The sequence below is a fragment of the Rhincodon typus genome, chromosome 14, assembly GCF_021869965.1.
Source record: "Rhincodon typus isolate 14 chromosome 14, sRhiTyp1.1, whole genome shotgun sequence".
Lineage (NCBI taxonomy): Eukaryota > Metazoa > Chordata > Chondrichthyes > Orectolobiformes > Rhincodontidae > Rhincodon > Rhincodon typus.
In genome coordinates this window covers 3,192,118-3,219,476 of record NC_063345.1, presented here as the reverse complement: position 1 = coordinate 3,219,476, position 27,359 = coordinate 3,192,118, and the positions used below count along the sequence as shown (strand labels likewise).

At 42.4% G+C, this 27,359-nt stretch overlaps 1 protein-coding gene across 1 annotated transcript in view; it reads left to right on the top strand.

Moving 5' to 3' along the window:
• LOC109911981 (phospholipid-transporting ATPase IG-like) overlaps positions 1-27,359 on the top strand; it is a 129,036-nt gene that overhangs the window by 76,310 nt on the left and 25,367 nt on the right. The window contains exons 20-27 of the mRNA XM_048605257.1: positions 4,202-4,376; positions 12,021-12,123; positions 14,254-14,399; positions 14,877-14,936; positions 15,292-15,419; positions 21,812-21,947; positions 22,853-22,918; positions 25,084-25,187. Coding sequence (XP_048461214.1) covers positions 4,202-4,376; positions 12,021-12,123; positions 14,254-14,399; positions 14,877-14,936; positions 15,292-15,419; positions 21,812-21,947; positions 22,853-22,918; positions 25,084-25,187 — 918 coding nt within the window. The remainder of the gene's footprint in view (positions 1-4,201; positions 4,377-12,020; positions 12,124-14,253; positions 14,400-14,876; positions 14,937-15,291; positions 15,420-21,811; positions 21,948-22,852; positions 22,919-25,083; positions 25,188-27,359) is intronic.

The following is a 27,359-nucleotide window of genomic DNA, read 5'->3' as shown; positions in this document are numbered from 1 at the left end:
TCCCTCATTTACATATAGAAATCCACGTTTGGGCAAATATCAATACTTGCAGTGATTATTCCAAGTAGAATGCTGATAGTAATCCCTTTCTGTCTTTGGTGCTTAACATATACTGGCATCTAGTGACAGAGCATCTGTACTGCATCAAAGATTACACCGACCTGATCGTTTCATAGTAGTACGAATGCAGGTGGAACACAATAGAACTGTACAGCACAGGAATTAGCCCTTCGGCCTACGATATTGTGCCGAACTTGGCGCCAAATGAAACTAATCCCTTCTGCCTGCCCTTGGTCCATATCCCTCCATATTCATGTGATTACCTAAAAGTCCCTTAAATGCCCAAATGGTATCTGCCTCCACCACCAGCCCTGGCAGTGCATTCCAGACTTCTGCCACTCTCTGTTTAAAAAAAAAAAAAACTTGCCCCTCAGGTCTCCTTTCCCCCTCAAACCTTAAAGCATGCCACTTAATTTTTGGACATTTCAACTCTGTCAAAAGATTCTGACCATCAAACCTATCTATGCATCTCATAATTTTATAGACTTCTATCAAGTCTCCGCTCAGCCTCCACTGAGAGAGGAGAGAACAATCCGGGTTTTTCTAACCTCTCCTTACAGCTCATACCTTCTAATCCAGGCAGTATCAGGGTAAACCTCTTCTGCACCCTCTCCAAAGCTTCCACATCCTTCCTGTAATGTGGTAACCAGCATTGAACACAATACTCTAAATGCGGCCTAACTAAAGTCTTATAAAGCTGCAACATGATGCCCTGACTCTTGTACTCATTTCCCCGAAATAAAGGCAATAAAGGCAAGCATGCCATATGTCTTCTTTAGCACCCTATCTACTTGTGTGGCCACTGTCAGGGCGCTATGGACTTGAACCCTAAGATCCTTCTGTACATCAGTGCTGTTCGGAGTCCTGCCATTAACTGTGTATTTTTCCTTAACATTTGATCTCCCAAAATGCAGCACCTCACATTTATCCGGATTAAACTCCATCTGCTATTTATCCGGCTATATCTGCAACTGATCTATATTCTGTTGAATCCTGTGACAACCTTCTACAGTATCCACAATTCCACTGATCTCTGTATAGTCTGCAAACTTACTGACCCACCCATCTATATTTTGATCCAAGTCATTTATATATATCACAAATAGCAGAGGTCCAAGTATGGATCCCTGTGGAACACCACTAGTCACGGACCTCCAGTCTGAAAAGCACCCTTCCACCACTACCCTCTGTCTTCAATGGGCAAACCAATTCTGAATCCATGTGGCCAAGTCACCGTGAACCCCATGCATCTTATTCCTCTGGATGAGCCTACAGGGACATTTGTCGAGAGCCTTACTAAAATCCATGTAAACATCATCCACTGCTCTACCCTCATTGATCACCTTTGTCACCTCCTCAAAATTCAAGTTATTAAGACTGCTTCGCACAAAGCCATGCTGACTGTCCCTAATTAGCCCATGCTTTTTCAAATGTGCGTATATCTTATCACTAAGAATTCTCTACAATAGCTTCCCAACCATCGATGTGAGACTCACTGGTCTGTAATTTCCTAGATTATCTCTATCTCCCCTCTTAAACAGAGGGACAACATTAGCTACTCGCCAGTCCTCCTGAACCTTTCCAATGGCTAGCAAGAATACAAAGATCTTGGTCAAGGCCCCAGAGATCTCTTGTCTTGCCCCTCCCAATAACCTGGGCTAGATACAATTGGGCCCTGATCCACCTTGATGCTCTTCAAGAGATTTGACACCACTCTGTCTTGATCTCAAAATGCCCCAGCGTATTATCATGCTCCACACAAGTCGTACTATCCTCTAGATCCTTCTCCTGGGTGAATACCGACGCAAAGTACTCGTTTAGGAACTTGCCAACATTCTCTGGCTCCAAGCACAAGTTCCCTTCTTTATCCTTGAGTGGTCCTATCTTCTCTCTTGTTATCTTCTTGTTATTAATGTATGTATAGAATGCCTTGGGATTCTCTTTAACCCTACTTCCAAGGTCATTTATGGCCCCTCCTCACTCTCCTAATTCCCTGCTAGAGTACTTTCCTGTTTTCCTTATATTCCTCATGGGCCCTGTCCAATTTTAGCTTCCTAAACCTTACATATGCTGCTTTTCATCATTTAACTAAATTCACAACCTCCCTCGTTATCCAAATGTCCCATATCTTGCCATCCTTATCCTTCCTCCTTACTGGAACATGCCAGTCTTTAACTCTTCCCCGCAGTCTTTAAACAGTTCCCACATGTCAAATGTGGACTTGCCTCATAACAGTCCCTCCCAATTAACACTCCCTGGCTCCTGCCTAATACTGACGTAATTTGCCGACCTGCAATTCAGTACCTTACGCAAGGTCCTGACTTATCTTTGTTCATAGCTATCTTAAAACTTAAGGAGTTGTGATCACTGTTTCCAAAATGCTCTCCCACTGAAAGATCAGTCTCCTGGCCAGGCTCATTAGCCAATAAAAGGTCCAGTATGGCCCCTCCTCAAGTTGGACTATCCACGTCCTGTCTAAAGAAACCATTTTAGATGCATTTAACGAATTTCACCCCAACTAAGCCTCTTGCTGTAAGGGAGTCCCAGTCAATATTGGGGAAGTTAAAATCTCCCACTATGACAACTCTGTTTTTATTGCACCTTTCCATAATCTGCCTACACGTTTGTTCCTCAATATCTCAGTGGCTGTTGGGGGGCCTATATTGTAATCCTATCAGAGTGATTGCGCCCAGCTTATTTTGAGCTCCACCCATATTGCTTCAGTGGATGAGCCCTCCAACATGTGCAGGTTAACATTCACCCTGATTAGTAATGCAACTCCTCCACCTCTTTTACCTTCCTGTCTATCTCGTCTAAGACAACAAAACCCTGGAATATTGAGCAGCCAGTCCTGTCCCTCTCTCAACTAAGTCTCCGTAATGGCCACAACATCATTTCCCCACGTACTGATGCAGGCTCTAAATTCATCTGCCTTACCTATAACACTCCTTGCGTTGAAATAAACACACTTCAGCCCATTAGTACCATCGTGTTCATTTACCTGTCTCTGCCTGTCTTTTCTTTCTGATTTACTGGCCCTAACATCTGCCTTCCTCTCAATCTCTCCACTTGCTGGCGTGAGGTTCCTAGCCTCCTGCCACTCTCGCTTAAACCCTCCTGAGTAGCACTAGTAAACCTCCCTGCCAGGATATTGGTTCCCCTCCAGTTTAGGTGCAATCTGTCCTTCTTGTACCTGCCCCAGAAGAGGTCCCACTGATCCAAGAACTTGAAACCCTGTGCCCTGCACCAGCTCCTTAGCAATGCATTCATCTATCCTATCTTTCTATTCCTTGTCTCATTAGCATGTGGCACTGGTTGTAACCCAGAGATTACTACTCTCAAGGTCCTGCTCTTTCCTAACTCCCTGTACTCCCTCTGCAGGACCCCATCCCTCTTTCTACCTATGTTGTTGGTACCAAAGTGCACCATGACCTCTGGCTGCTCACCCTCCCCCTTAGGAATTCCATGCAACTGCTCAGAGCCGTCCCTGACCCTGGCACCAAGGAGGCAACGCACCGTCCTGAAGTCTCAGACGCGGCCACAGAAACACCTGTCTGTGCCCCTAACTAGTGAGTCTTCTACCACTATTGCTTACTTGGATCTTGCCCAACCCTGTTCTACAGCAGAGCCAGTTGTGGTGCCACAGTCCTGGCTGCTGCTCTTATACTCCCCTGAGAAGCTATCCCTGCAACAGTATCCAAAACAGTTATACCTATTTGACAAGGGAATAACCACAGGAGACTCCTGCAGTACCTGCCTGCCTTTCCTGGCAGTCACCCATCTGACTGAACCTCTGGTGTGACCACCTCCCTATAACTAGTGTCTATTACTGTCTCTCGCCCCTGTATGTTGAGTAATGAATGATCCTGTTAAAATTGTGGTAGATTACACCGAGAGTGGTTGGCGTGTGGAATGCGCTGCCAGCAGTGGTAGCGGAGTCAGATACTTTAGAGACTTTCAAGCGACTCTTGGATAGGCGCATGGATGATAGTGAAATGTAGGGTATGCAGGGTAGATTGATCTTAGTAGGATAATAGGTCAGCACAACAGCGTGGGCCGAAGAGCCTGTACTGTGCTGTGCTGTTCTATGTTCTATCTTACGCTACTTATTAAAAACAATCTACATCCGTTTCTATTGCAGAAGTTGGCCTGCTACACAGGAATGTGGTTTGATAATTGATGGTGCTGCTCTGTCACTAATAATGAAACCAACCCAAGATGGGAGCATGGGTAACTACAAAGAACTGCTGTTGCAAATATGTCAGAGATGTTCTGCAGTTTTATGTTGCCGAATGGCACCATTACAAAAAGCACAGGTATACTCACTACCTTTTTACATATGTTAAATGTCTGTCTATCCATGTGTGAATCCATTCATCTCTCTCTATCTATCCCATGTATTCAAGTATCTGTTTATCGGGGATGTTTTATTTGAAAGCATAACAAGGATTTGTTTTGAAATCTGTAATGTGTGTACGCATGAGAAGCTTTTATGAAGCAGTAATTCAAAATTAACTTTGGGATGTACTCCAGTAAGTGTTGCAGAATCGTGCTTCAAACAACAACCTTAGAGACGGGCAGGTTTGAACTTGGCTTGTCAGTAGACTGGGTTCTAGAATAATGCAGTAAATGTTTGCTCGTCTCTCTCACAGGTGCCTGTTACTGTTAAGAAAAGAGAAGGAAAATAGCCATGCAGATTTTCTTCTGACCTGTTGCAAATTTAGCAACATTTTAGGCTTCAGGGATAGAAGCAGTTTAAACACATCTGTGTCAAATGTTGCAAGATGGCAACGGAGTAGGACGCTGCAGTCGGAGCTCGTTCGCTCTGCCCACTCTTCTTTTCTTTTCTCTTCTCTTTTTCTTCCTCCTAGTGGTTTTTTTCTCCTCTCCTTTTTTCTCTTTGACTCCCAGCCTCCAATGACGATTCCCAGCACCCAGCGATGACTCCCGGCCTGCGCAGCAGCCTCCCAGCATTGGCATGGCTACCTCCCAGCCTGGCACAGCAGCCTCCCAATGTGGCATGGCAACCTTCTGGCCTCCTACAGCGGCCTTGTGGTGTGGCGTGTTGCTCGTGTGGACTGGAAGCTAAGTGCCAACGTGGTCTGCTGTCCTGAACACTCTTCTGTAATGCTGAACATTTTATTTCTGTATTGTCTAAATTTTGTAACAAAAGAAGCTGTGCCTAGGCACTTTCGTATCTAAGTCGGTGCCATAATTGGCAATGTATAAACTTTCAGTGTACTCCTTGAGTTCATGTGACAATTGAGGCTGTTCTGGTCTGCTCTGTACCATTCCGCTCCTGCTCCTGCTCCCGCTCCCGCTCCTGCTTCCTCTCAGCATTGCTCATTAATTATCTTTTTGTGGGCAGCTCCTTTGGTCTTTGATATTTCTACTCAAAATTGTTATTTAAAGGACACAAGTAATTCCATCTTTTAATCCTCCACGTGGAGCAGGATGAGCCACATAACGTTAATCAGTGTTTCTGCTTTTTGGATGAAGGACCCTTTTCAAATAGATTAGTAGTTAATGTATCCACCCCACCCTCGAGAAAACATCAGTGTTGTGCATGCTGCATTTTCAAAAGTGGTTTAATAATGCTTTTGAGAAATCAAGTTTTTACTTTTTAATCTATTCATGGATGTTAGCATTGCAACAGAGGCCGAGGGTTGGACATTCCCGAAGCGGGGGCAGTGTCTGAGAATTAGGGCAGAACCGTTCAGGAGAGAAGTTAGGAAACACTCTTATACACAAACGGTGGGAGATGTTTGGAACTCTCTTCCACAAGTGGCAGTGGACGCTGGTTAAGCTGTTTATTTTAAATCTGAAATAGGTAATTTTTTTGTGAAACAAAGGTATGGAAGGATATGGGCCATAGTCAGGTGTATGGAGTTAGGCCACAGATCAGTCATGATCTCATTGAATGGTGGAACAGGCTCAATGTACAGAATGGCCTACTCCTGTTCCTAACTGGGAATAAATAAATGCAGATCCAGCCGATGAGACACAAGCACCCACCCCAACAAAAAATAGGAGGGAGACACCGAACAAATTCTTATGTATTAAAAAGAGTCAGTTAAATCAAAATAATTTGCTGGGTGCAAGTCTCCTTGGCTGTTGATTGTTCCCTGCTTTTCGTTATTGATAATTGTAGGGAATGATTACTGTATTGCATTCTGAATTCTTACACTGAATTGGATGTTAGATAGTGCTCAGTGAAGAGTTCTAATGTCAATATTTTAAGTTTACTGCAAATTTGCTGTTGACTGCTAGTTGAATAGTTTCCCTATTTGGCAATTATCACTCAACTTCTATAAGGGGCAGCATTAAGTTTCTGCTAAAAGATTATTATCACCAAGATAGAGACCATCTGTTCTGTTCTTGTTGCTGTTCTTTTTTCTCTTCCTGTTGCTAACCAAATCTTCTCTGCAGATCATTAGCCCCATCAACCCCTGAAGCTCCGATTCTCTTATTTCCTTCTGAGCTCATCTTGCTTATGATATTACTTCCGGTTTCTTTTATGTTCCTATAAAATCACAGGCCAAATTCTCTATCCTTTGTTACTTTCCTTGCTACATAATTTAATCTCAATACTTCCTGTCCATCCCTCTTTCAAAACTGCCATAATTGCCCTGTTGGAAATCAAAAGCATGCACGATCCATCTGTCATTGCAAATTATGATCATATTGTGAACCTCCCTTTCGTATACCTCTCAGCCTGTGCAACTCCACTCTTGCCCTGTTCTCACAACACCACACCCTAACCAAAATTAAGAAATATGTTTTGACTGTAGGACCTGCTGGCTGTAACGATCGACTACTACGATCCTGGCAAAACAACTCCCTGTCATGACCCTCCCAACGTGCTGCAGCATGTTTAGAGTGCTCTTTCTTTCATCTGTTCTTAACTCCTACAGCATCTCTAAGCCTTGCATCATGACAACCAGAGTTCCCCAAGGATCCGTCCTTAGTCCCCTGTCTTAACTCCACTACATATTTTCTTTTCTACAACACTGGCTGTCTAAATATTGACAGCCACCATGTCTATGATGGTGTCTGTAAAACCTTTTTAGCTGGAACAATTATTCTTCTGCTTGTGTTCTTCAGGGTCAAGGAAGATTTGCTCCCACTTATGGGATTGGGGGTTCTGCAGTGGCTGAATCCTGGAGCCACAGACACTGTGGCCAGTGGTGTTTGATGAGGTGGGTGGGTGGGTGGGACCCTTTCGATTCTGTACGGTCTTCCCGCTGCTTGTGCTTGGCCTCCACTTGCTCCATTCGGTGACCCTCAAAGTGGTTAGCAACTTCACAGATCTAGGGCAAGCTATTCCCCATGTCAGTGGAGGAATGTTGCATTTGTTTAGGGAGATTATCAGGGTGTCCTTGTCGCATTTCCTCAGCCCTCCTACAGAGCTCAGAGAAGAGCACTTGTTAAGAGAGTCTTGTGCCAGGCTTTCGGACAACACGGCCCATCCATCACAGCTGTTTGTTCATAACCAGCATCTTGATTCGAGGGAGCTTGGCCTGGGAGAGGATGCTCACATTAATACATCTGTCCTTCCAGTGGATTTGCAGGATTTTGCGAAGGCAGCGCTGATGATAACTCTCTTGGGATTTAAGGTGTCTGCTGTACGTGGACCATGTTTCTGATCCTTACTGGAGAGTGGGGACCACAGCTGTCCTGTAGACTATGGGCACGGTGCTGGGTTTGAGGGCTCTGACTTTGAACATTGTTCCTGAGGCGTCCAAAGGCTGCCTAGGGCCATTGGATTTTATTGTCAGTCTCTGCTCACACCCAGAGGAAGTGTCTGAGGTATGGGGAATGATCCACATCGTCCAGGGGCCTGTCCTAGATTTTGATGATTGGAGTCAGTGTTATTTGGTAAGAGCAGCCTGGTAGAAAACCTTTGTTTTCCAGTTGCTCAGTCTGAGGCCCTTATACACCTCGGTGAATGTGTCGATGATGGTTTGTAGCTCAATCTCTGAGTATGGACAAACGCTGGCATCACCTGCGTACTGCAGCAAAATGGTAGAAGCTGGGAAGGTCTTTATTCTGCCCTGGAGGCTCAAAGGTTGAACAGTTTCCTTCTTGCCATGTGGGTTAACTCCACTCTGGCAGGGAACCTCATCGCGATGAGGTGGAGTTTTGTGGCAAGAAAGATGCCAAAGAGCGTTGGTGGGCTTAGGCAACCCTGCTCGACCCCAGTTCCCATTTGTATTGGGTCTGTGATGGATCTGATGGTGAGGATCACAACTTGCATGTCATCTTGAAGCAGTCAGAGAATGGTAATAAACTTCTGAAGGCAACTGGATTTTTATCACTGTCAAAAGCTGAGCTAGATAGCCTGAACCTCAGCACTACTTCTTGTTCTGTCACAAAGACTGACCGCTTCCACCTCTGGCACTGTCCATCTCTACCCCTAGTTTGGCCCTATTATGACTGAAAACCTCTGTCATTTTCAGATTGAATTTTAATGGCTCTTTCACAGTAACTTTCAGCTCATTCAAATTCTGTCTGTATCCTATCCTAACCAAACAATGTGTCACTGACGTGCGAGTCTTATCCTTATTGACCTTTTTGTAATCTTTTGTTCTCCCTGGTGCCTCATATTTCTTGCACTATTGTAAGTTCTTATATTAAATGATTGTCCTCTCTCCAACATTTTCCAGCCCTACAAACTCCCAAGTATTCTTCTCCTCTGTCTTTGACCCCCATAATGTCCTGTCCCTATGCCCCACCGTTGGCAGCAGTGGCTTCAGTTACCTACACCTAGCGTTGGTTGATTTATTTATTGTCACGTGCACCGAAATACAGTGAAAACCTTTGTTTACGAGGGTATAGGCAGATCATAGTAAGCGAAGGATGTACAGATCAAAAAGACTTAGGCAGACGCATACAGGTTACATTGCACAGGGCATATGCGAGGCGAGATCAACATTAGCAACATCAGTGTTATTTGAGGTTAGACAATCCATTCACCAGTCTGATAACGGCCAGGAAGAAGCTGTTTGTGAACCTGCTCACGCATGTTTTCAGGCTTCTGTATCTTCTGCCTGACGAAAAGGTTGCAGGAGGTCATTACCAGGGTGCAATGGGTCTTTGATGTTAAGAACATAGACATAGAACATAGGACAGTGCAGCACAGTACAGGCCCTTCGACCCACAATGTTGTGCTGACCTATTATCCTACTAAGGTCAATCTACCCTGCATACCCTACATTTTACTATCCTCCATGTGCCTATCCAAGAGTCGCTTAAAAGTCTCTAAAGTATCTGACTCCACTACCACTGCCGGCAGCGCATTCCACATACCCACCACTTTCTGTGTGAAGAACCTACCTCTGACATCTCCCCTATACCTTCCTCTAGTCATCTTAAAATTATGCCCCCTCATGATAGCCATTTCCGCCCTGGGAAAAAGTCTCTGACTATCCACTCACTCTGTGCCTCTCATCATCTTGTACACCTCTATCAAGTCACCTCTCATCCTTCTTCGCTCCAATGAAAAAAGCCCTAGCTCCCTCCAGCTTTCCTCATAAGACCTGCCCTCCAGTCCAGGCAGCATCCTGGTAAATCTCCTCGGCACCCTCTCTAAAGCTTCCACATATTTCCTATAATAAGGTGACCAGAACTGAACACAATATTCCAAGTGTGGTCTAACCAGAGTTTTATAGAGCTGCAGCATAACCTCTCAGCTCTTAAACTCAATTCCCCTGCCAATGAAAGCCAACAGACCATACGCCTTCTATTACAACCCTATCAATTTGGGTCGCAACTTTGAGGGATCTATGGATGTGGAACCCAAGATCCCTCTTCCTCCACACTGCCGAGAATCCTGCCATTAACCCTGTATTCTGCATTCAAATTCAACCTTCCAAAATGAATCACTTCACACTTTTCTGGGTTGAATTCCATCTACCACTTCTTTGCACAGCTCTGCATCCTGTCAATGTTCTGTTGCAACCTACAACGCTGTCCACAACTCCACCAACCTTTGTGTCATCGGCAAACTTACTAACCCACCCTTCCACTTCCTCATCCAAGTCATTTATAAAGATCACAAAGAGCAGAGGTCCCAGAACAGATCCCTGCGGAACACCACTGGTCACCGAGCACCAGGCTGAATACTTCCCATCTACTATTACCCTCTGTCTTCTATTGGGCAGCCAGTTTTGTATCTAGATAGCCAAATTTCTCTGAATCCCACACCTCCTTACTTTCTGAATGAGCCTACCACGTGGAACCTTATCGAATGCCTTGCTAAAATGTTGGTAGCCTTTCCGCGACAGCGAGCCACGTAAATGGAGTCCATGGATGGAAGGTTGGTTTCCGTGATGATCTGGGCTGTGCACACCACCTTCTGTAGTTTTGTATGGTCGTGGGCCGAGCAGTTGCCATACCAGGCCATTATGCACCTGGACAGTATGCTTTCAATGGTGCATCTGTAGAAGTTCGTGAGGGGTTTTATGGACATGCCAAATTTCCTGAGCTGCCTGAGGAAGAAGAGATGTTGTTGTGCCTTCTTGACCGTCACATCTGTCTGGGAACACCAGGACAGGTTATTGTTGGTTATTGTCACTCCGAGGAACTTGATGCTCTTCATTCTCTTGGCATCAGTTCCATTGATGTAGACGGGTGCATGTCTCCTCCTTTCTGTTTGAAGTTCACGATCAGGTCTTTGGCTTTGGCGATGTTGGGAGACAGGATTGTTTTCATTGCACCACGTCACCAAGCCCTCTATCTCCCTTCTGTATTCTGACTCTTCGTTGTTAGATATCCGTCGAACTACATGGTGTCATCAGTGAACTTGTCGATGACGTTTGTTCGGAATTTGGCAACACAGTCGTAGGTGTAAAGGGAGTACAGTAGGGGGCAGAGGATGCCTCCTTGGGAGGGCTCCAGTGTTGAGTGTTATTGTGGAGGAGGCGCAGCTACCTGTCTTCACAGATAGCGGCCTGTGGGTCAGAAAAGCTGAGGATCCAGTTGCAGAAGGGGGAGCTGAGACCAAGGTCACGCAGTTTTGAGGGGGCGATGGTGTTGAAGGTGGAGCTGTAGTCAATGAACAAGAGTCTGACATAGGTATCTTTGATATCCATTTGTTTCAGGGATGAGTGCAGGGCTAGGGATATGGTATCCTCTGTGATAGTAGGAACTGCAGATGCTGGAGAATCTGAGATAACAAGGTGTAGAGCTGGATGAACACGGCAGGCCAAGCAGCATCATTTCTGAAGAAGGGTCTAGGCCCGAAACGTCAGCTTTCCTGCTTCTCTGATGCTGCTTGGCCTGCTGTGTTCATCCAGCTCTACACCTTGTTATCTCTGGTATCCTCTGTGATCCTGTTACGTCGGGAGGCAAATTGTAGGAGATCGAGGTAGGCTGGGAGACTGGAGTCGATGTGGGCTGTGACCAGCCTTTTTAAGCACTTCATGATTAAAGCTCCCCCTCTAAGCCCCACTGGTTTTACAATATTTTTAGGCCAACCATTGATTCAACATCATATTTTAAAATTATATCTCTGTGAAGTACTTCGGATATATTTCTATGCTCAAGGTAATCCATAACTGAGCAAAGTAGTTTCAATGCCAAAAATTCTTTCAGGATACACCATTCATTTACATGTAACACAGGAATAAAATTGTTTCTCAGTTCTGGTGCAAAGCAGGTGAGAACATATGGATAAGCTGTTTCACATCCTACTTAACTTCCATTAATAGGAAGAGAAGACAGGCAGAGTGTAAAATAGACTGTCAGTTGGTTACTGTCTGTTTTTGTGTTTCTGCTGAAGACAAATTCCCCTGTAATTTGACAAAACTATTAGCCATCATGGTTTCTGGCACCACAGCTTGTACCATTCCACATATGTGAATTCTGCATTTTTTAACTCCCAACTACAAAACTTGTATTTGACAGCATGTACTGCTACTAGAAATTATGATTTTTTTTATATTACTTTCCCTCATTAGATTGTAAAAATGGTGAAGAATACAAAGGAGCATCCTATAACATTAGCAGTCGGCGATGGTGCAAATGATGTAAGCATGGTTCTAGAGGCACATGTTGGGATTGGTAAGAAAACTTTGTTTTGCAGTTGGAACAGTGCCATCATTAGTTAGTAATCCTATTCATAAATAATTTGCATTTCACTTTGCATTTCCATCAAGATTAATGTGAACATCAGCCATAATGATGAATGGTGGAGCAGGCCAAGTTGCCAACTCCTTATTTCTAATGCTGTTTGTACAGAGTTCTGAATATTTATGCTCCCATAGCTTGAATGCTGGGTACAGTTTGGTTTCTTTACCATTTTGAAAGGGCACAGTGGGGGTATAGTGGTAATGAACTAGTAATCCAGAATACCAGGTTAATCCTCTGAGATGTGGGATTAAATCCTGTAGTTGCAGATGCTTAAATTTTAATTCAATAATAATTCAATGAGGCTATTGATTATTACTGAAACCTGCCTGGTTTACTGATAGAGATAACACAGTGTCACTGGTGTCCTTTAGGGAAGGAAATCTTTACGTGCTCTACAGGTGACTCCAGACTCCTAACAATGTGGTTGACTTTTACGTGTCCTCTGGGCAGGAAAGGATGGTCAGTAAGAAGTCATAGAGGATATTTGCCTTTACTGGTCAAGGCACTGAAGACAAAAGTGAGGAGGTTATGATGGAACTGTATATAAAGCATTAGTTAGGCCACAGCTGGAATACTGTGTGCAGTTCTGGTCGTCGCGCAGTAGGAAGAATGTAATTTCTCTAGAAAGGGTGCAGAAGAGATTCATCAGGATGGTGCCTGTGTTGGAGCCATTCAGCTATGAAGAGAGATTAGATAGACTAGGTTGCTTTCCTTAGAGTAGAGAAGGTAGAGGAAGGAATCTGATTGAGGTATACAAAATGCCAAGGGTGTAGATGGGCGTATAGAGTGAAACCTTTCATCTTAGTGGGGTCAGTAACCAGGGGCACAGTTTTAAATTAAGGAGCAGGAGATTTTGGGGGAAAATAAGTTTCATCTAGGACATTGTGGGTTTCTGAAACTCACTGCCTGAACGGTGGTATAGAGGCAAGAACCCTCAAGATGTTTCAGAACGATTTGGATGATCACTTGAAGTACCACAGCATACAAGACTACGGGCCAAATGCTGGAAAATGGGGTTCAAATAGATGAATGATTGATGAACGACATCTTTAAATGCCATAAAAACTCCAACATTATGACTCTTAAATGCAGGCCTGGCCAATGACATCCAGAATCAATGAACAAACTTAAAAAAAACAAGTGAATTAATTGAATCCCTAGGCAAGTGAGTAGAATGGATGAAAGGAGTTTAGAAGAATGGCAAATTATTTCATTAAAATGTATGAAGTTTTTAGACGACTTGACACTTTGACAGGTTAAATGATGCAAAGGTTTCTTCACTGTGTTGCAAATCTTTGGAATTATCTATCCAGGAGGCTGTGGCTGCTCAACACTAAACAATGGTTGGTGGATTTTTGTACACCAAGGAAATAAAGGGAGAGCGCTGGGAAGTGGAGTTAAGCAAAAAGGACATGCATAATATTGTTGAATTTGCAGAAAAGATTTACAAAAATAATTCCAGAGATGAGAAACTTAAGTTTTGTGCATAGATTTGAGAAGCTGAGGTTTTTTCTCCCCTCAGTGAAAAGAAGGTTGGAAGGAGTTTGATGGAGATTCAAAATCATCGGGTGTCCAGACAGAGCAGTTGGAAGGAATTTGGGTGTTGACACAGTCAGGCACACCCAAATAAAGGTGAATGGCATTGGAACCAAAGGAAATATGAGAGGAAAGTTTTTTTTTAATTAATTCATTGATTGGTTAGGATCGGAAGTGCTCTGATTGAGAATGTAGTAGACATAGGTTCAATCATGGTTTTCCAAAGGAAATTCAACAGCCTGGAAAACTAAATGGGTGTTAGGAATAGCTGGGTTACTGTTAGACAGAGCTAGGACAGAGAAGATGAGGAAGATGGCTATCTGTGCTGAAATCATTCTATGATTCTATTCTATGAATGGTGGAGCAGTCTTGTGGGATTGTATGGCCTATTCTAGGTCCTTTTTCTGAATTGTTGGCATGTCCACCATGAATGAGGGTTATGAGCAATTTTTCATCTTTTTGTCATTTAAAGTAGTGGCCTATACATACCTTGAATTGATTTAAATGGTCTTAAATTTATTTCAGGTTTAAAAGGCAAGGAGGGTCGCCAAGCAGCGAGGAATAGCGATTACGCAGTACCAAAGTTTAAACATCTGCAGAAGCTTCTACTTGCTCATGGACATTTATACTACATTCGGATCGCACACCTTGTGCAGTATTTCTTCTACAAGGTATGCTTTTCAGTATGTCTGTCAGCTGATGTTTGCAGTGTCTTTACAATTTAAATTCTTTGTCACTATAATAATGGAATTTTGTTCAACATTGTCATGTGTAAACTTAAAATAAAGAAAACTGTGCATCTTAGGGAGGTGGAAACTTTTCTGAACCTGTCCAGCAGTAACTTTAACAGTTAAGAGGTTTAACCCAAAGGCTGTCTAACAAAATATTTGTTGATAACATACTGCAGTATCTTTCTCTGGCTTTATTTTTATCGAAATATGTGCTAGTTTATGCTCTCGTATTTTTAAGCAAAGCTAAGAAATCCCTTGAATGCTATGCAAGGGGAGTTTAAGTGGTTTTCCATAAAAGCCTGAACTAGAGCAGTGAAATAACAGCTTTTATTTGTGTAGTGCTTTAAACATAATGAAATGTCCAAAAGTGCCCATCTTTGTGAATTAGAGTTTATTTGGCGGTGTTTTCTTTTACAGAATCTTTGCTTCATCTTTCCTCAGTTTTTGTACCAGTTCTACTGCGGATTCTCTCAGCAGGTTTGTATTATCCTGTTCCTGAGTAGTGGAAGCTGCCTGTGTTTATAAGACTGCTCTTGACCTGGAAGAATAGCTATCGAAAACTCCAATCTCAAATGATACCAAAAGTGAGGTGTAATGTTATGCTTCTTTGGGTTGAATGATAAACAAAATCTTTCACTCCCAACCCCACTTTGTTCCACTTTCTTTTCTTCCCTCGCCATCCACCTGAGCTTTGTTTTAATCGTCTGTCCCATCCTCTCCTCTTAAACGACAAAATCTAAACCTGACATTTTGTTCGCTTGTGTTTTTGTAATGATTAATTCATTTGTGAAATTTTATCCTGACTTTCTGTTTCACTGTTTCTTCCCATAAGCCACTCTATGATGCAACATATCTTACATTTTATAATATCTGCTTCACTTCTCTGCCAATATTGTTGTATGGTCTTCTGGAACAGCATATAAGCATTGAAATGCTGAAAAAGGATCCCTCTCTCTACAGGTAAATAATAATTCCAACTACCTACTAAAGACTGTTCTGATATATTTTATAACATTAATAGGAACCGTGTTAATCTCTACAAATATCTGAATGTGGCACCTGTGCAGCAAAGTCAAAAAACCACAAACCTGTTGGGCTGCTTGTGGTAAGATTGCTATGTTTTCCAAAGCATGCTCCCAATTTGTAATATGTAAGGGTGTTGCTTCATCCTTCCCCTCAAACTTGCTGTTTGTAAATGCTTGCTGTTATTTTAATTTTGTTGAATCAGTTTAATGATATCATTCTACTCCATGATATCTCCCTAATTTTGAGGAGTTGTTCCAGGAGATTGGGTAATTCAGTGATTTAGCAAGTCTTTACTCGTTCATTAAAACGCAAGAAATAGCAGCAGAAGTAGGCCATATGGTCTCTGAAGCTTTCCCTGCTATTTCATGGCTTATCTGTCTCACCTCCTGTTTCATACCAGCCCCTCAGCCCTCAACTCTCAAGTTATTTCAAAAGTGTCTTTTTTAGAATTAGAATTAGCTTTGTGCTCATTTGAGTAAACATGACAATATTGAAAAGTTTACAAGTTGCTACTTATGGCACCATCGTGGGTACAAAGGTACCTAGGTCTAGATTCTTAAGTACAAATTCTGAGGGAGAAAGTACTTAGAAAAGTAAAGAAATTAAAAGTCCAGCATTACGGATGATAGAAATAAATTAGAAAAATAAAGAAATTAAAAGTTCAGAATAATTTGTAATCTAGCCTCGACAACTCCGAGATCTGTGACCAGCATTGTTCCACAGGGATCAGTACTTGGTCCACTTTTGTTTGTCATTTATATGAATGATTTGGATGAGAATATAGGAGGTATGGTTAGTAAGTTTGGGGATGACTCCAAAATAGGTGGTTTAGTGGAGAGTGAAGAAGCTGGTCTAAGATAACAGAGAGATCTTGATCAATTGGGTCAATAGGCTGAGGAGTGGCAGATGGAGTTTAATTTTGATAAATGTGAGATATTGTATTTTGGTAATACAAACAAGGACATGACTTGTACAGTTAATGGTACGGTCCTGGGTATTGTTGTACAACAGAGAGACCTAGGGGCTCAGCTGCATAATTCTTTGAGATTTGCGTGACAAGTGGACGTGGTGGTTAAGAAGGATTTTAACACACTTGCCTTCATTGTTCAGACCTTTGAGTATAGGAGTTGGGAGATCTTGTTGATGTTGTGCAGGATGTTGGTGAGGCCTCTTCTGGACTATTGTGTGCAGTTCTGGTCGACCTGTTATAGGAAGGATATTATTAAAGGCTTCAGAAAAGCCATTGCGGCCAGGTCTCTGGCACTGAGCCTGGCTCTGTGGCTCAGAAGGGAACGGGGGAGAATAAGAGAGCGATAGTGATAGGAGATTCACTGATTAGGGGAACAGACAGGAGATTCTGTGGTACTGAGCAACACTTGCAGATGGTATGTTGCCTCCTGGGTGCCAGGGTCAGGGATGTCTCTGATCGAGTCTACAGGATTCTTAAGGAGGAGGGTGAGCAGCCAGAAGTCATGGTACACAACGGTATCAATGAAGTAGCTAGGAAAAGGGATGAGGACCTGAAAAGTGAATATATGGAGTTAAGTTGGAAGCTAAAAGCCAGGACGACCAGAGTAGTAATCTCCAGGATTAGTACCTGTGCCACGGGCTAGTGAGGCTAGGAATAGAGAGCGAGTGCAGCTGATCACATGGCTACAGAGCTGGTGTAGGAGGGAGGGCTTCAGGTTTGTGGATCATTAGGATACCTTCTGGGGAAGGTGGGACCTGTACAAGAAGGACAGATTGCACCTGAACTAGAGGGGCACCAATATCCTGGCGGGAGGTTTGCTAGAGCTCTTCGGGAGGGTTTAAACTAGTTTGCCAGGGGGATGGGAACCGGAGCTACGGATCAGAGAATGGGGTAGCTGGTGTATTGGCAGATACGGCATGCAGAGAGTCTGAGGAAGGATAAGCAGTTGATAGGGCAAAGTGGCAGACAGTGCAATGGTTTGAAGTGTGTCTATTTTAATGCAACAAGTGTTAGGAGTAAGGGTGATGAAATTAGAGCATGGATCAGTATTTGAAGCTACGATGTTGTGGCCATTACATTTGGATTTGGATAATACAGGGGCAGGAATGGTTGTTGGATGTTCCAGGGTTTAGATGTTTCAAAAGAAATAGGGAGTGAGGTAAAAGAGGTGGAGGTGTGGCATTGCTAGTCAGGGATAGTATCACAGCTGCAGAAAGGGAGATCATTGAGGAGGGTTTGTCCACTGAGTCAGTATGGGTGGAAGTCAGAAACAGGAAAGGAGCAGTCACTTTATTGGGCATTTTCTATAGACCCCCCAATAGTAACAGAGACACTGAGGAACAGATTGGGAGACAGACTTTGGAAAGGTGCAGAAGTAATAGGGTTGTTGTCATGGGTGCCTCCGCCTTCCCTAATATAGACTGGAACCTCCATACTGCAGATAGTTTGGATGGAGCAGTTTTTGTCAGGTGTGTCCAGGAAGGATTTCTGACTCTATGTAGATAGGCTGACTAGAGGGGAGGCCATATTGGATTTGGTGCTTGTCAATGAACCAGGTGTCAGATCTCTTGGTGGGAGAGAATTTCGGTGATAGTGATCACAACTCCCTGACCTTTACTATAGTCATTGAGAGGGATAGGAGCAGACGGTATGGGAAAATATTTAATTGTAGGGGGGGAATTACGGTGCTATTAGGCAAGAACGACGGAGCACCAATTGGGAACAGATGTTCTCAGGGAAATGCACGACAGAAATGTGGAGGTTGTTTATGGAGCACTTGCTACGAGTACTGGATTGGTTTGTCCCACTGAGGCAAGGAAGGGATGGTAAGGTGAAGGAACTTTGGATGACAAGACATTTTGGAACATCTAATCAAGAGGAAGAAGGAAGCTTACTTAAGGCTGAGGAAGCAAGGATCGAACAGGGCTCTAGAGGGGTTACAAGGTAGTCAGGAAGGAACCGAAGAATGGACTTAGGAGAGCTAGAAGGGAGCATGAAAAAGCTTTGGTGGGTAGAATTAAGGAAACCCCCAAGGCGTTCTATACTTAAGTGAGGAACAAGAGGATGGCCAGAGTGAGGGTAGGGCCGATCAGGGATAGTGGAGGGAACTTGTGCGCGGAATCGGAGGAGGTAGGGGAGGTCCTTAATGAATACTTTGGTTCAGTATTCACCAGTGAGAGGGACCTTGACTTTTGTGAGGACAGCATGAAACAGGCAGATATGCTTGAACAGGTTGATGTGAGGAAGGAGGATGTGCTAGAAATTTTGGAAAACATGAGGATAGAGAAGTTCCCTGGGCCAGACAGAATGTACCCAAGGTTCCTACGGGAAGGGAGGGAAGAGATTGCTGCCCCTTTGGCAATGATCTTTGCGTCCTCACTGTCCACTGGAGTAGTACCAGAAGATTGGAGGGTGGCAAATGTCATTCCCTTGTTCACGAAAGGGAATAGGGATAATCCTGGGAATTACAGACCGGTCAGTCTGTCTTCTGTGGTGGGCAAATTATTGGAGAGATGGTATTTATGATTATTTGGAAAAGCAAATTTTGATTGGAAACATCTAGCATGGCTTTGTGAGGGGCAGTCATGCCTGACAAGCCTTATTGAATTCTTTGAGGATGTGACAAAACACACCGATGAAGTTCAAGCAGTAGACATGGTGTATATGGATTTTAGCAAGGCATTTGATAAGGTTCCCCATGGTAGGCTCATTCATAAAGTAAGGAGACATAGGATTCAGGGAAATTTGGCTGTCTGGATGCAGAATTGGCTGTCCAATGGAATACAGAGGGTGGTAGTAGATGGGAAGTATTCAGCCTGGAGCTCGGTGACCAGTGGGTGTTCCGCAGGAATCTGTTCTGGGACCTCTGCTCTTTGTGATCTTTTTCAATGACTTGGATGAGGAAGTGGAAGGGTGCGTTAGTAATTTTGCCAATGACACGAAGGTTGGTGGAGTTGTGGACAGCGTGGAGGGCTGTTGTAGGTTGCAGTGGGACGTTGACAAGATGCAGAGCTGGGCAAAGAAGTGGCAGATGGAATTCAGCCCAGAAAAGTGTGAAGTGATTAATTTTGGAAGGTCGAATTTGAATGCAGAATACAGGGTTAATGGCAGGATTCTCGGCAGTGTGGAGGGACAGAGGGATCTTGGGGTCCATGTCTATAATTCCTCAAAGTTGCTACCCAAGTTGATAGGGTTCTTAAGAAGGCGTATGGTGTGTCGGCTTTCATTGGCGGGGGATTTCGGTTTAAGAGCCGCGAAGTTATGCTGCAGCTGTATAAAACCCTGGTTAGACCACACTTGGAATATTGTGTTCTGTTCTGGCCGCCTTATTATAAGAAGCATGTGGAAGCTTTAGAGAGGGTGCAGAGGAGATTTACCAGGATGTTGCCTGGACTGGAGGGCAGGTCTTATGAGGAAAGGTTGAGGGAGCTAGGGCTTTTTTTATTGGAGCGAAGAAGGATGAGAGGTGACTTGATAGAGGTGTACAAGATGATGAGAGGCATAGATAGAGTGGATAGTCAGAGACTTTTTCCCAGGGCGGAAATGACTATTACAAGCGGGCAGAATTTTGAGGTGATTGAAGGAAGGTATAGGGGAGATGTCAGAGATAGGTTCTTCACACAGAGAGGCTGGTGCGTGAAATGCGCTGCCGGCAGTGGTAGTGGAGTCAGATACATTAGGGACATTTAAGCAACTCTTGTATAGGCATATGGATGATAGTAAAATGTAGGGTATGCAGTTTAGTTTGGCCTTAGAGTAGGATAATTGGTCGGCACAACATTGTGGGCCAAAGGGCCTATACTGTGCTGCACTGTTCTTTGTTCAAAGATTTATTAGGATGTTGCCAGTAATGGAGGGGTTGAGATATAAAAACAGGCTGGAAAGGTTGGAACTGTTTTTCATGGAGTGTCGGAAATTGAGACGTGATCTTATTGAGATTTATAAAATCATGAGATGCATAGACAAAGTAAGTGAAAATGATCTTTCCCTGCGGTGGGGGAGTTCCGGACTAGGGGGTAAATTTTTAAGGTGAGAGGAGAGAGATCTACAAAGGACATGAGCAATTTTTTTTTACATAGAGGGTGCCAGAGCAATGGTGGTTGCAGGTACTGTTAAAATGTTTAAAAGACATTTGGATAAGTTCATGAATAGGAAAGTTTGGAGTGATATGGGCTAAGTGCAAGCAGGTGCGACTAGTTTAGTTTGGGAACATGGTCAGCGTGGATCGGTTGGGCCAAAGTTTCTGCTTCCATGCTGTATGACTCTATAACTCTCTGGATTAGAGAATTACAGACATTGTCTGCCCTCTGGAAGATGAAATTTCTTCATGCCAGTTTAAAATTAATGTCCTCTTTTCACAATGCTCCCTAGTTCTAGACTCCCCCACTATTGGCAACATCATCTCAACACCTACCCTGTCGACCTCCCTGCAAAAAGTCACATATTTCAAAAGATCACCCTCCTTCTCCTAAAATCCTAAATTATTTATCCATTGATGAGTCAACATCATAATGCCAGGAATCAGCCTAATGAATCATTTTTGAACAATTTCCAATGCCAGTGCATCCTTTAAAAATGGTAATTAAAACTGTACGTCGTACTCCAGGTGCGGCCTCATCAACACCCTGTACAGTTACCTATTTATAAGCTTCAACCTCCTAGTAATAATGGCCGCTTTAATTTTTGCTAACACTTTGTGCCTCGTGCTCAAGAACACTCTGAGTTGCACTTTGTTTGGACTCTTTCTCTCCACTTAAATAATGGTCTGCCTTTTGATTCTTCCTACCAAAATGCATGGTCTCATACTTTCCTATATTAAACTCCATCTGCCAAAATTTCTGCCACTCATTCAACCTTATCTGTATCCCATTGCAGATTCTTATCCTTATCACAGTATGTCCTCCCACCTATTGTATCATCAGCAAATTTGAATATATTAAAACTGTGCATTTGCGTGACTACTTTTCAAATTTTTAACATGGAAATACCATCAATGTCCAGATGCTGTACTGCTGTTTGATAATTGCTTTATTTCTCACCTCAGGAAGCACAAACCTCATGCAAAAGCGGAGCTGGCACTTTATCAGTTATATTTTTGACAGTTTGTGCTACTGTTTTGGTGAAGTAATGAGGGCTGTGGGCACAGCCCAAATACATTAGCTAATATGGTTTCTATTAGTGTTGAGTTCTCTTTTTAACCATTTCGATCACTGATGGTCAACAGCTGTTATAAATAGAGATAATGTATTAATATGAATCTGTACATTTTCTGTCAATATGTTAAGCAGTGTTCTGAAGGAATTTGACATCTTGAATATAACTATGCTTTCTCTAACTCTTTTCCTATCTAATGCAGGAATATTGCTGACAATGCATTGCTACAGTGGAAACCTTTCCTTTATTGGACATTTTTGGGACTGTTCAATGGTGTAGTATTTTTCTTTGGGGCTTATTTCCTCTATGAGAATTCAGCCCTTGCAGACAATGGTCAGGTCAGTACAGAAGTACTTCTATCATTAATGACCATAATGCCAATTTTGATCATTTAAGCAGTCTATGAAAAGACATTTGTTCCAAAGTGTTCAGACACCGATATTAAAAAAAAAAGTTGTATTTTACTTGTATCACAATACTCAAAACAAAATAAATTTTACTTTTAGAAACATCCATAATCACGTTAGAATTATTTATTTTGAAATGTAATTACTTCTATATAAGTGAATGCAGTAGCCTTTTTTTTGTAGAAACAGATCCCATAAGCAGAAAAATTGTATTGCAGGATCACTGAAGTGTTACAGCTCTGAAAATCACTCCAAGCTGTGTTGACTGCAGTGAAGATGCATGAATAGCCGTTAGTCCACCACATGTCTTCATCTTGATCCAACCAACAGGGTGGGTGAGAGAGGGACGTTTGACTGTTCCTCTGACTATCCACAATGTGAGGGAAAGAGTCTCCTATTGGTGGTTCTGGTGACAGCCTGCATCTTACTCCAGTTGGAGTGGGGTTTTTTAAATAATTCATTCATCCATGTTAACAGATATGATGACATTCTACTTGTATGTAATTGAGCTTTGGTAGACATGTCCGTGTTGAAGACCTGGAGGAGGACCTGAACAGTGAATTACTCCCAAAAACCTTTTGCTTCCGTAGCAACCTGTACTGAAGACTTTTATTTGCATTCATGACAACACTAGAAAACAAAGATCTTTGTTTTTCATTGAACGATGCAAGCAGAGGCACTCTACATGTGTTTATAATGAGCTAATTATTCAGATTTTTTAAAATCACTGTTTAATTTTTATATTTTCAAATTGAATTAGATTAGCTCCATTGCTCTCAGACTTAATCACTTTGTATTTCCAGCTGGTATTTATTGTTTGACCTTGTCTATTGCAGATTTATGGAAACTGGACTTTTGGAACAATTGTCTTCACTGTTTTGGTGTTTACAGTTAATCTGAAGGTCTGTGCATATTAAAAATTGTTCATATTTTACTAAAAAGTTACAGAAGATGTGAAAATAGCATTATTTTTAGTTTGTTGTTTCTTACATGGCGTCTGTAATTTAATCCAGAATTTTTAACCAAAGGTGCAAGATATTTATAATTTAAAAGGCAGCTCTGCTTTAATTATGCTTTCAAATTTAAAAACAGAAGCTATGTTTTTCATTCATGAAATGTGAGCATCTGGAGCAAGGGTGTGGTTTATTGCCCAGAAGAAAGTGTAGATGTGCCACTTTATTGAACAGTTGTGATCCACGTGGTGCAGGTACACATACATTGTTATTAGGGAGTTTCCAGGATTTTGAAGAAGTGACAGTAAAGAAATGATGCTGTAATTCCAATTCAGGATGGTCCGTGACTTGAAGGTGAACTTGGAGGTGGTGATACTCCTGTTACCACTGATCATCTACACGCTAGAGGTCTGGTTTAGAAAGTGTTGTCAAAGGATCCTTGATGAGTTGCTGCAGTGCATCTTGTCTGTGGTACTTGCTGCTGCCACTGTGTTGATGGTGGAGAGAAATCGATGCTTTCACAACTCTGATAGGAATAGTACTCTGGAGATCACCACAGTATTCCACAAGTCATTATGAGTTTTAAATTTAACCAGTGTAATATCTAGGATGTTTAATGCCTGACTGAACAAGCTTTTTTTTTCAAGTCAACAAGCAGAGAAACAAGAACTTACTTATTTCACAAACTTTGCCACTAATGTGGCAAAGACAGATTATTAATGACGATTGCAAACTTAAACCCTACCTCTTTCAAATCTAAATAATTGCACATTAACACATAGGACAGACGGAGTGATGAGACAAACTGTGTCTTTTTAGGAGCATCGTGAGTGGAAAATAAATACAAAAACGCAGAGTCTGTTATTAATTTTGGCCAGAGTGTTTGCTAGGTATACCTGGTTGGGGTATATCCAAGCAGTGAGTTAGCTATATATAACTTATTAAAAGCCTTTAAGTGTTGGAGAGACTCCGGTCTGGCAGCATTTGTGGAGAGAGAAACATAGTTTACATTTCAATTCCAGTATGATTCTTCTTTGAGAACAGAAATAGACCTAATTACTAAAAAACAAAGTATTCAAATGTTGTAAATTTTTGTTCTGAACATGGCTATTTAACATAGAAACAACTCTGGTGCAGCATGATTTTCACTGCTCTTAATTATTCCTGTATTACCTAGAACTTTGGGCATGACATGGTATAAGTGCCCATAGTTCTTCAGGAATGATGTATTCTACTTGCAAAGCCTATTTTTGGACGCTAAAACAATTGAGAGATGTGCAGTAAGTCGAGGTGAAATAGGTGTGTGATCATCTATGGTGGAGTAGGCTTCACCTCCACTCCTGGTTCTGAATAATGTCTCTGCCTTACCTACAAGTTAACATTTCCTTCTCTCTCAGTATCTAAATATCTAGCTATCTGATGGTTGGACCTTAAACTTACTCTTGATGAGTACTAAAATAAAAACAGAAAATGCTGGAAATACTGAGCAGATCTGGCTGCCTCTACAGAGTGACTTATCATTACAGGTTTTGATTAAAGATCACAGGTCCTTCTGATGGAATGCCTCAAGCCTGAAACAATAACACTGCGTTTTCATCTCTCTGCCAGATTTGCGAAGTGCTTCAAGCATTTTGTGTGCTTATTTCAGATTTCCAGCACCTGCAGTATTATGCGTTTGATCAAAAATCACTTTGGTTTATAATTGAGTCAGATCTTTCTTGTTTACACTGTCATGATCTATCTAATAGAAACAATCCTGTTTTAACTTATTGTTAGAAGCTGAAAACCTTGCACCAGAAACACTCAACATTGGCTAAAACAATGAATAATTAGGAACTATGACTTTTAAAAGATCTGGTACCACAGCAAGCTTTCATATGTTTGTCGTGGCAAATTGAGAATTAGTTTACCATGGATTTGTTTGAATTATTTTGATGTTGAACTTGCTATATTTGTTTTATATTCACTGTTTTGTCTGAAATAATTTGCTTGCATAACCACTACAATTTTGATTGTAAAGTGCCATATGCATTATGTTCCTCTCCTTACGTGATTAAGGAATCTGATGTTTAATGCACAGCTTTCATCTTACATCTTTCTTATTGTATTTTCAGCTTGTATTGGACACTCAATACTGGACATGGATCAACCATTTTGTAATATGGGGTTCTTTAGCCTTTTTTGTCATCTTCTCTTTCTTTTGGGGTGGCATCATATGGTAAGTAAATTTAAAAACCTTTAGCACCGTTTAAAAAGGCTACGCATTATGAAAGTGAAGATTATCATAGAAATCATGGAAACCCTACTGTGTGGAAGCAGGCAATTTGGCCCATTGAGTTTGTACTGACCCTCTGAAGAGCATTCCACCCAGACCCACCCTATCCCTATAACCCTGCAAGTTAATATGAGGTAGTCACACTGTTTTACTAACTGATTTATTAGAATGGATTTGAATCCAGGCCTCTTGCTCCAGGGTTAGGGACATTGCCACTGTGCCGCAAGAGAGCTGTGTCCTGGCTCAGAGGTTAACTGATTAAATTCAAACCATCTGAGTCAATTCTGATTAGTCAAAATGTTTGAATTTAGAGTTGACTTACTGGTTTTGAATTTAATCAGTTAACTAAGAGAATTGACAGTTCCTGCTGCATCTCCATGCTGACCATAGTTCAACCAATTGGCAGTAATTTCTTATGCTGAATGAAGTGTTCAGTCATAGGGTGTACAGCGCGGAAGCAGACCTTTCGGTCCAACTCGTCCATGATGAGCAGATATCCTAAATTAATCTAGTCTCATTTGGCTCAGATCCCTGTAAATCCTTCCTATTCATGTACCTATTCAGATGCCTTTTTAAATATTGTATTTGTACCAGGCTCCTACACTTCCTCTGGCAGCTCATTCCATACATGCACAACCTGCATGAAAAAGTTACCCCTCAGATCCCTTTTATATCTTTGTCCTTTCACCTTAAACCTATGCCCTCTAGTTTTGGACTCCTGTCCCCTGGAGAATAGACCTTGGCTATTCTCGCTATTCATATCCCTTATGATTTTATAAACATCTATAATGCCACCCCTCAGCCTCCAATGCTCCAGAGAAAATAACCCCAGCCTATTCAGCCTTTCCCTATAGCTCAAACCCTCCAATCTCAGCAGCATCCTTTGTAAATCTTTCCTGCACCCTTTCATGTTTAACAACATCTGTCCTATAGCAGAGAGATTAGAATTGAACACAGTATTCCGATAGTGGCCTAACCAATGTCCTGTACAGCCGCAATCTGGCATCCAAACTCCTATACTCAATACACTGACCAATAAAAACAAATGTAACAAATGCCTTCTTCTCTATCCTGTGTACCTGTGATTCCACCTTCAAGGAACTATGGACCAGCACCCTAAGGTCTGCTTGTTCAGCAACACTCATCAGGACCTTACCATGAAGTGTATGCGATACCTCACATTTATCTAAATTAAACTCCATTTGCCACTGCTTGGCCCATTGGCTCATCTGATCAAGGTCCGTTGTACTCACTGTCCACTACACCATCAATTTTGGTGTCATCTGCAAACTTGGTAACCATTCCTACTATATTCACATCCAATCATTTATATAAATGACAAAAAGCCATGGACCCAGCACCAATCCTTGGGGCACACTGCTGTCACAGGCCTCCAGTCCAAAAAACAACCCTCCTCCATCACCCCGCTGCCTTTTCTAAAGTTAGTTTACTTGTATTTCAATCCTACTAAACATGAGATGTAATGTTTTGACTTCATGCTTTTTTTTTTTTTGCAGTGATTTCTGCGAGTTATTTTAATTGTTATAATCACAGCTTGAAGTATTTGGGGCGGCACGGTGGCTCAGTGGTTAGCGCTGCTGCCTCACAGCGCCAGGGACCCGGGTTCAATTCCACCCTTGGGCGACTGTCTGTGTGGAGTTTGCACATTCTCCCCGTGTCTGCGTGGGTTTCCTCCGGATGCTCTGGTTTCCTCCCACAGTCCAAAGATGTGCAGGCTAGGTGGATTGGCCATGCTAAATTGCCCATAGTGTTCAGGGGTGTGTAGATTAGGTGGGTTTTAGGGGGATGGGTCTGGGTGGGATGCTCCAAGGTTTGGTGTGGACTTGTTGGGCCAAAGGGCCTGTTTACACACTGTAGGGATTCTATGATTCTATACATTTCAATTGTGCCATAATTCTACGTTCCTAGAATATTAATGTTTAGATAAATTCACACAAATCAATTTGTATTTTTAACAAAAACTTTGTTTTCAGAATCTTTGGGAAGAAAAATGTAATGTGAGAGATGGTAGGAACTGCAGATGCTGGAGAATCTGAGATAATAAGGAGTAGAGCTGGATGAACACAGCAGGCCAACCAGCATCAGAGGAGCAGG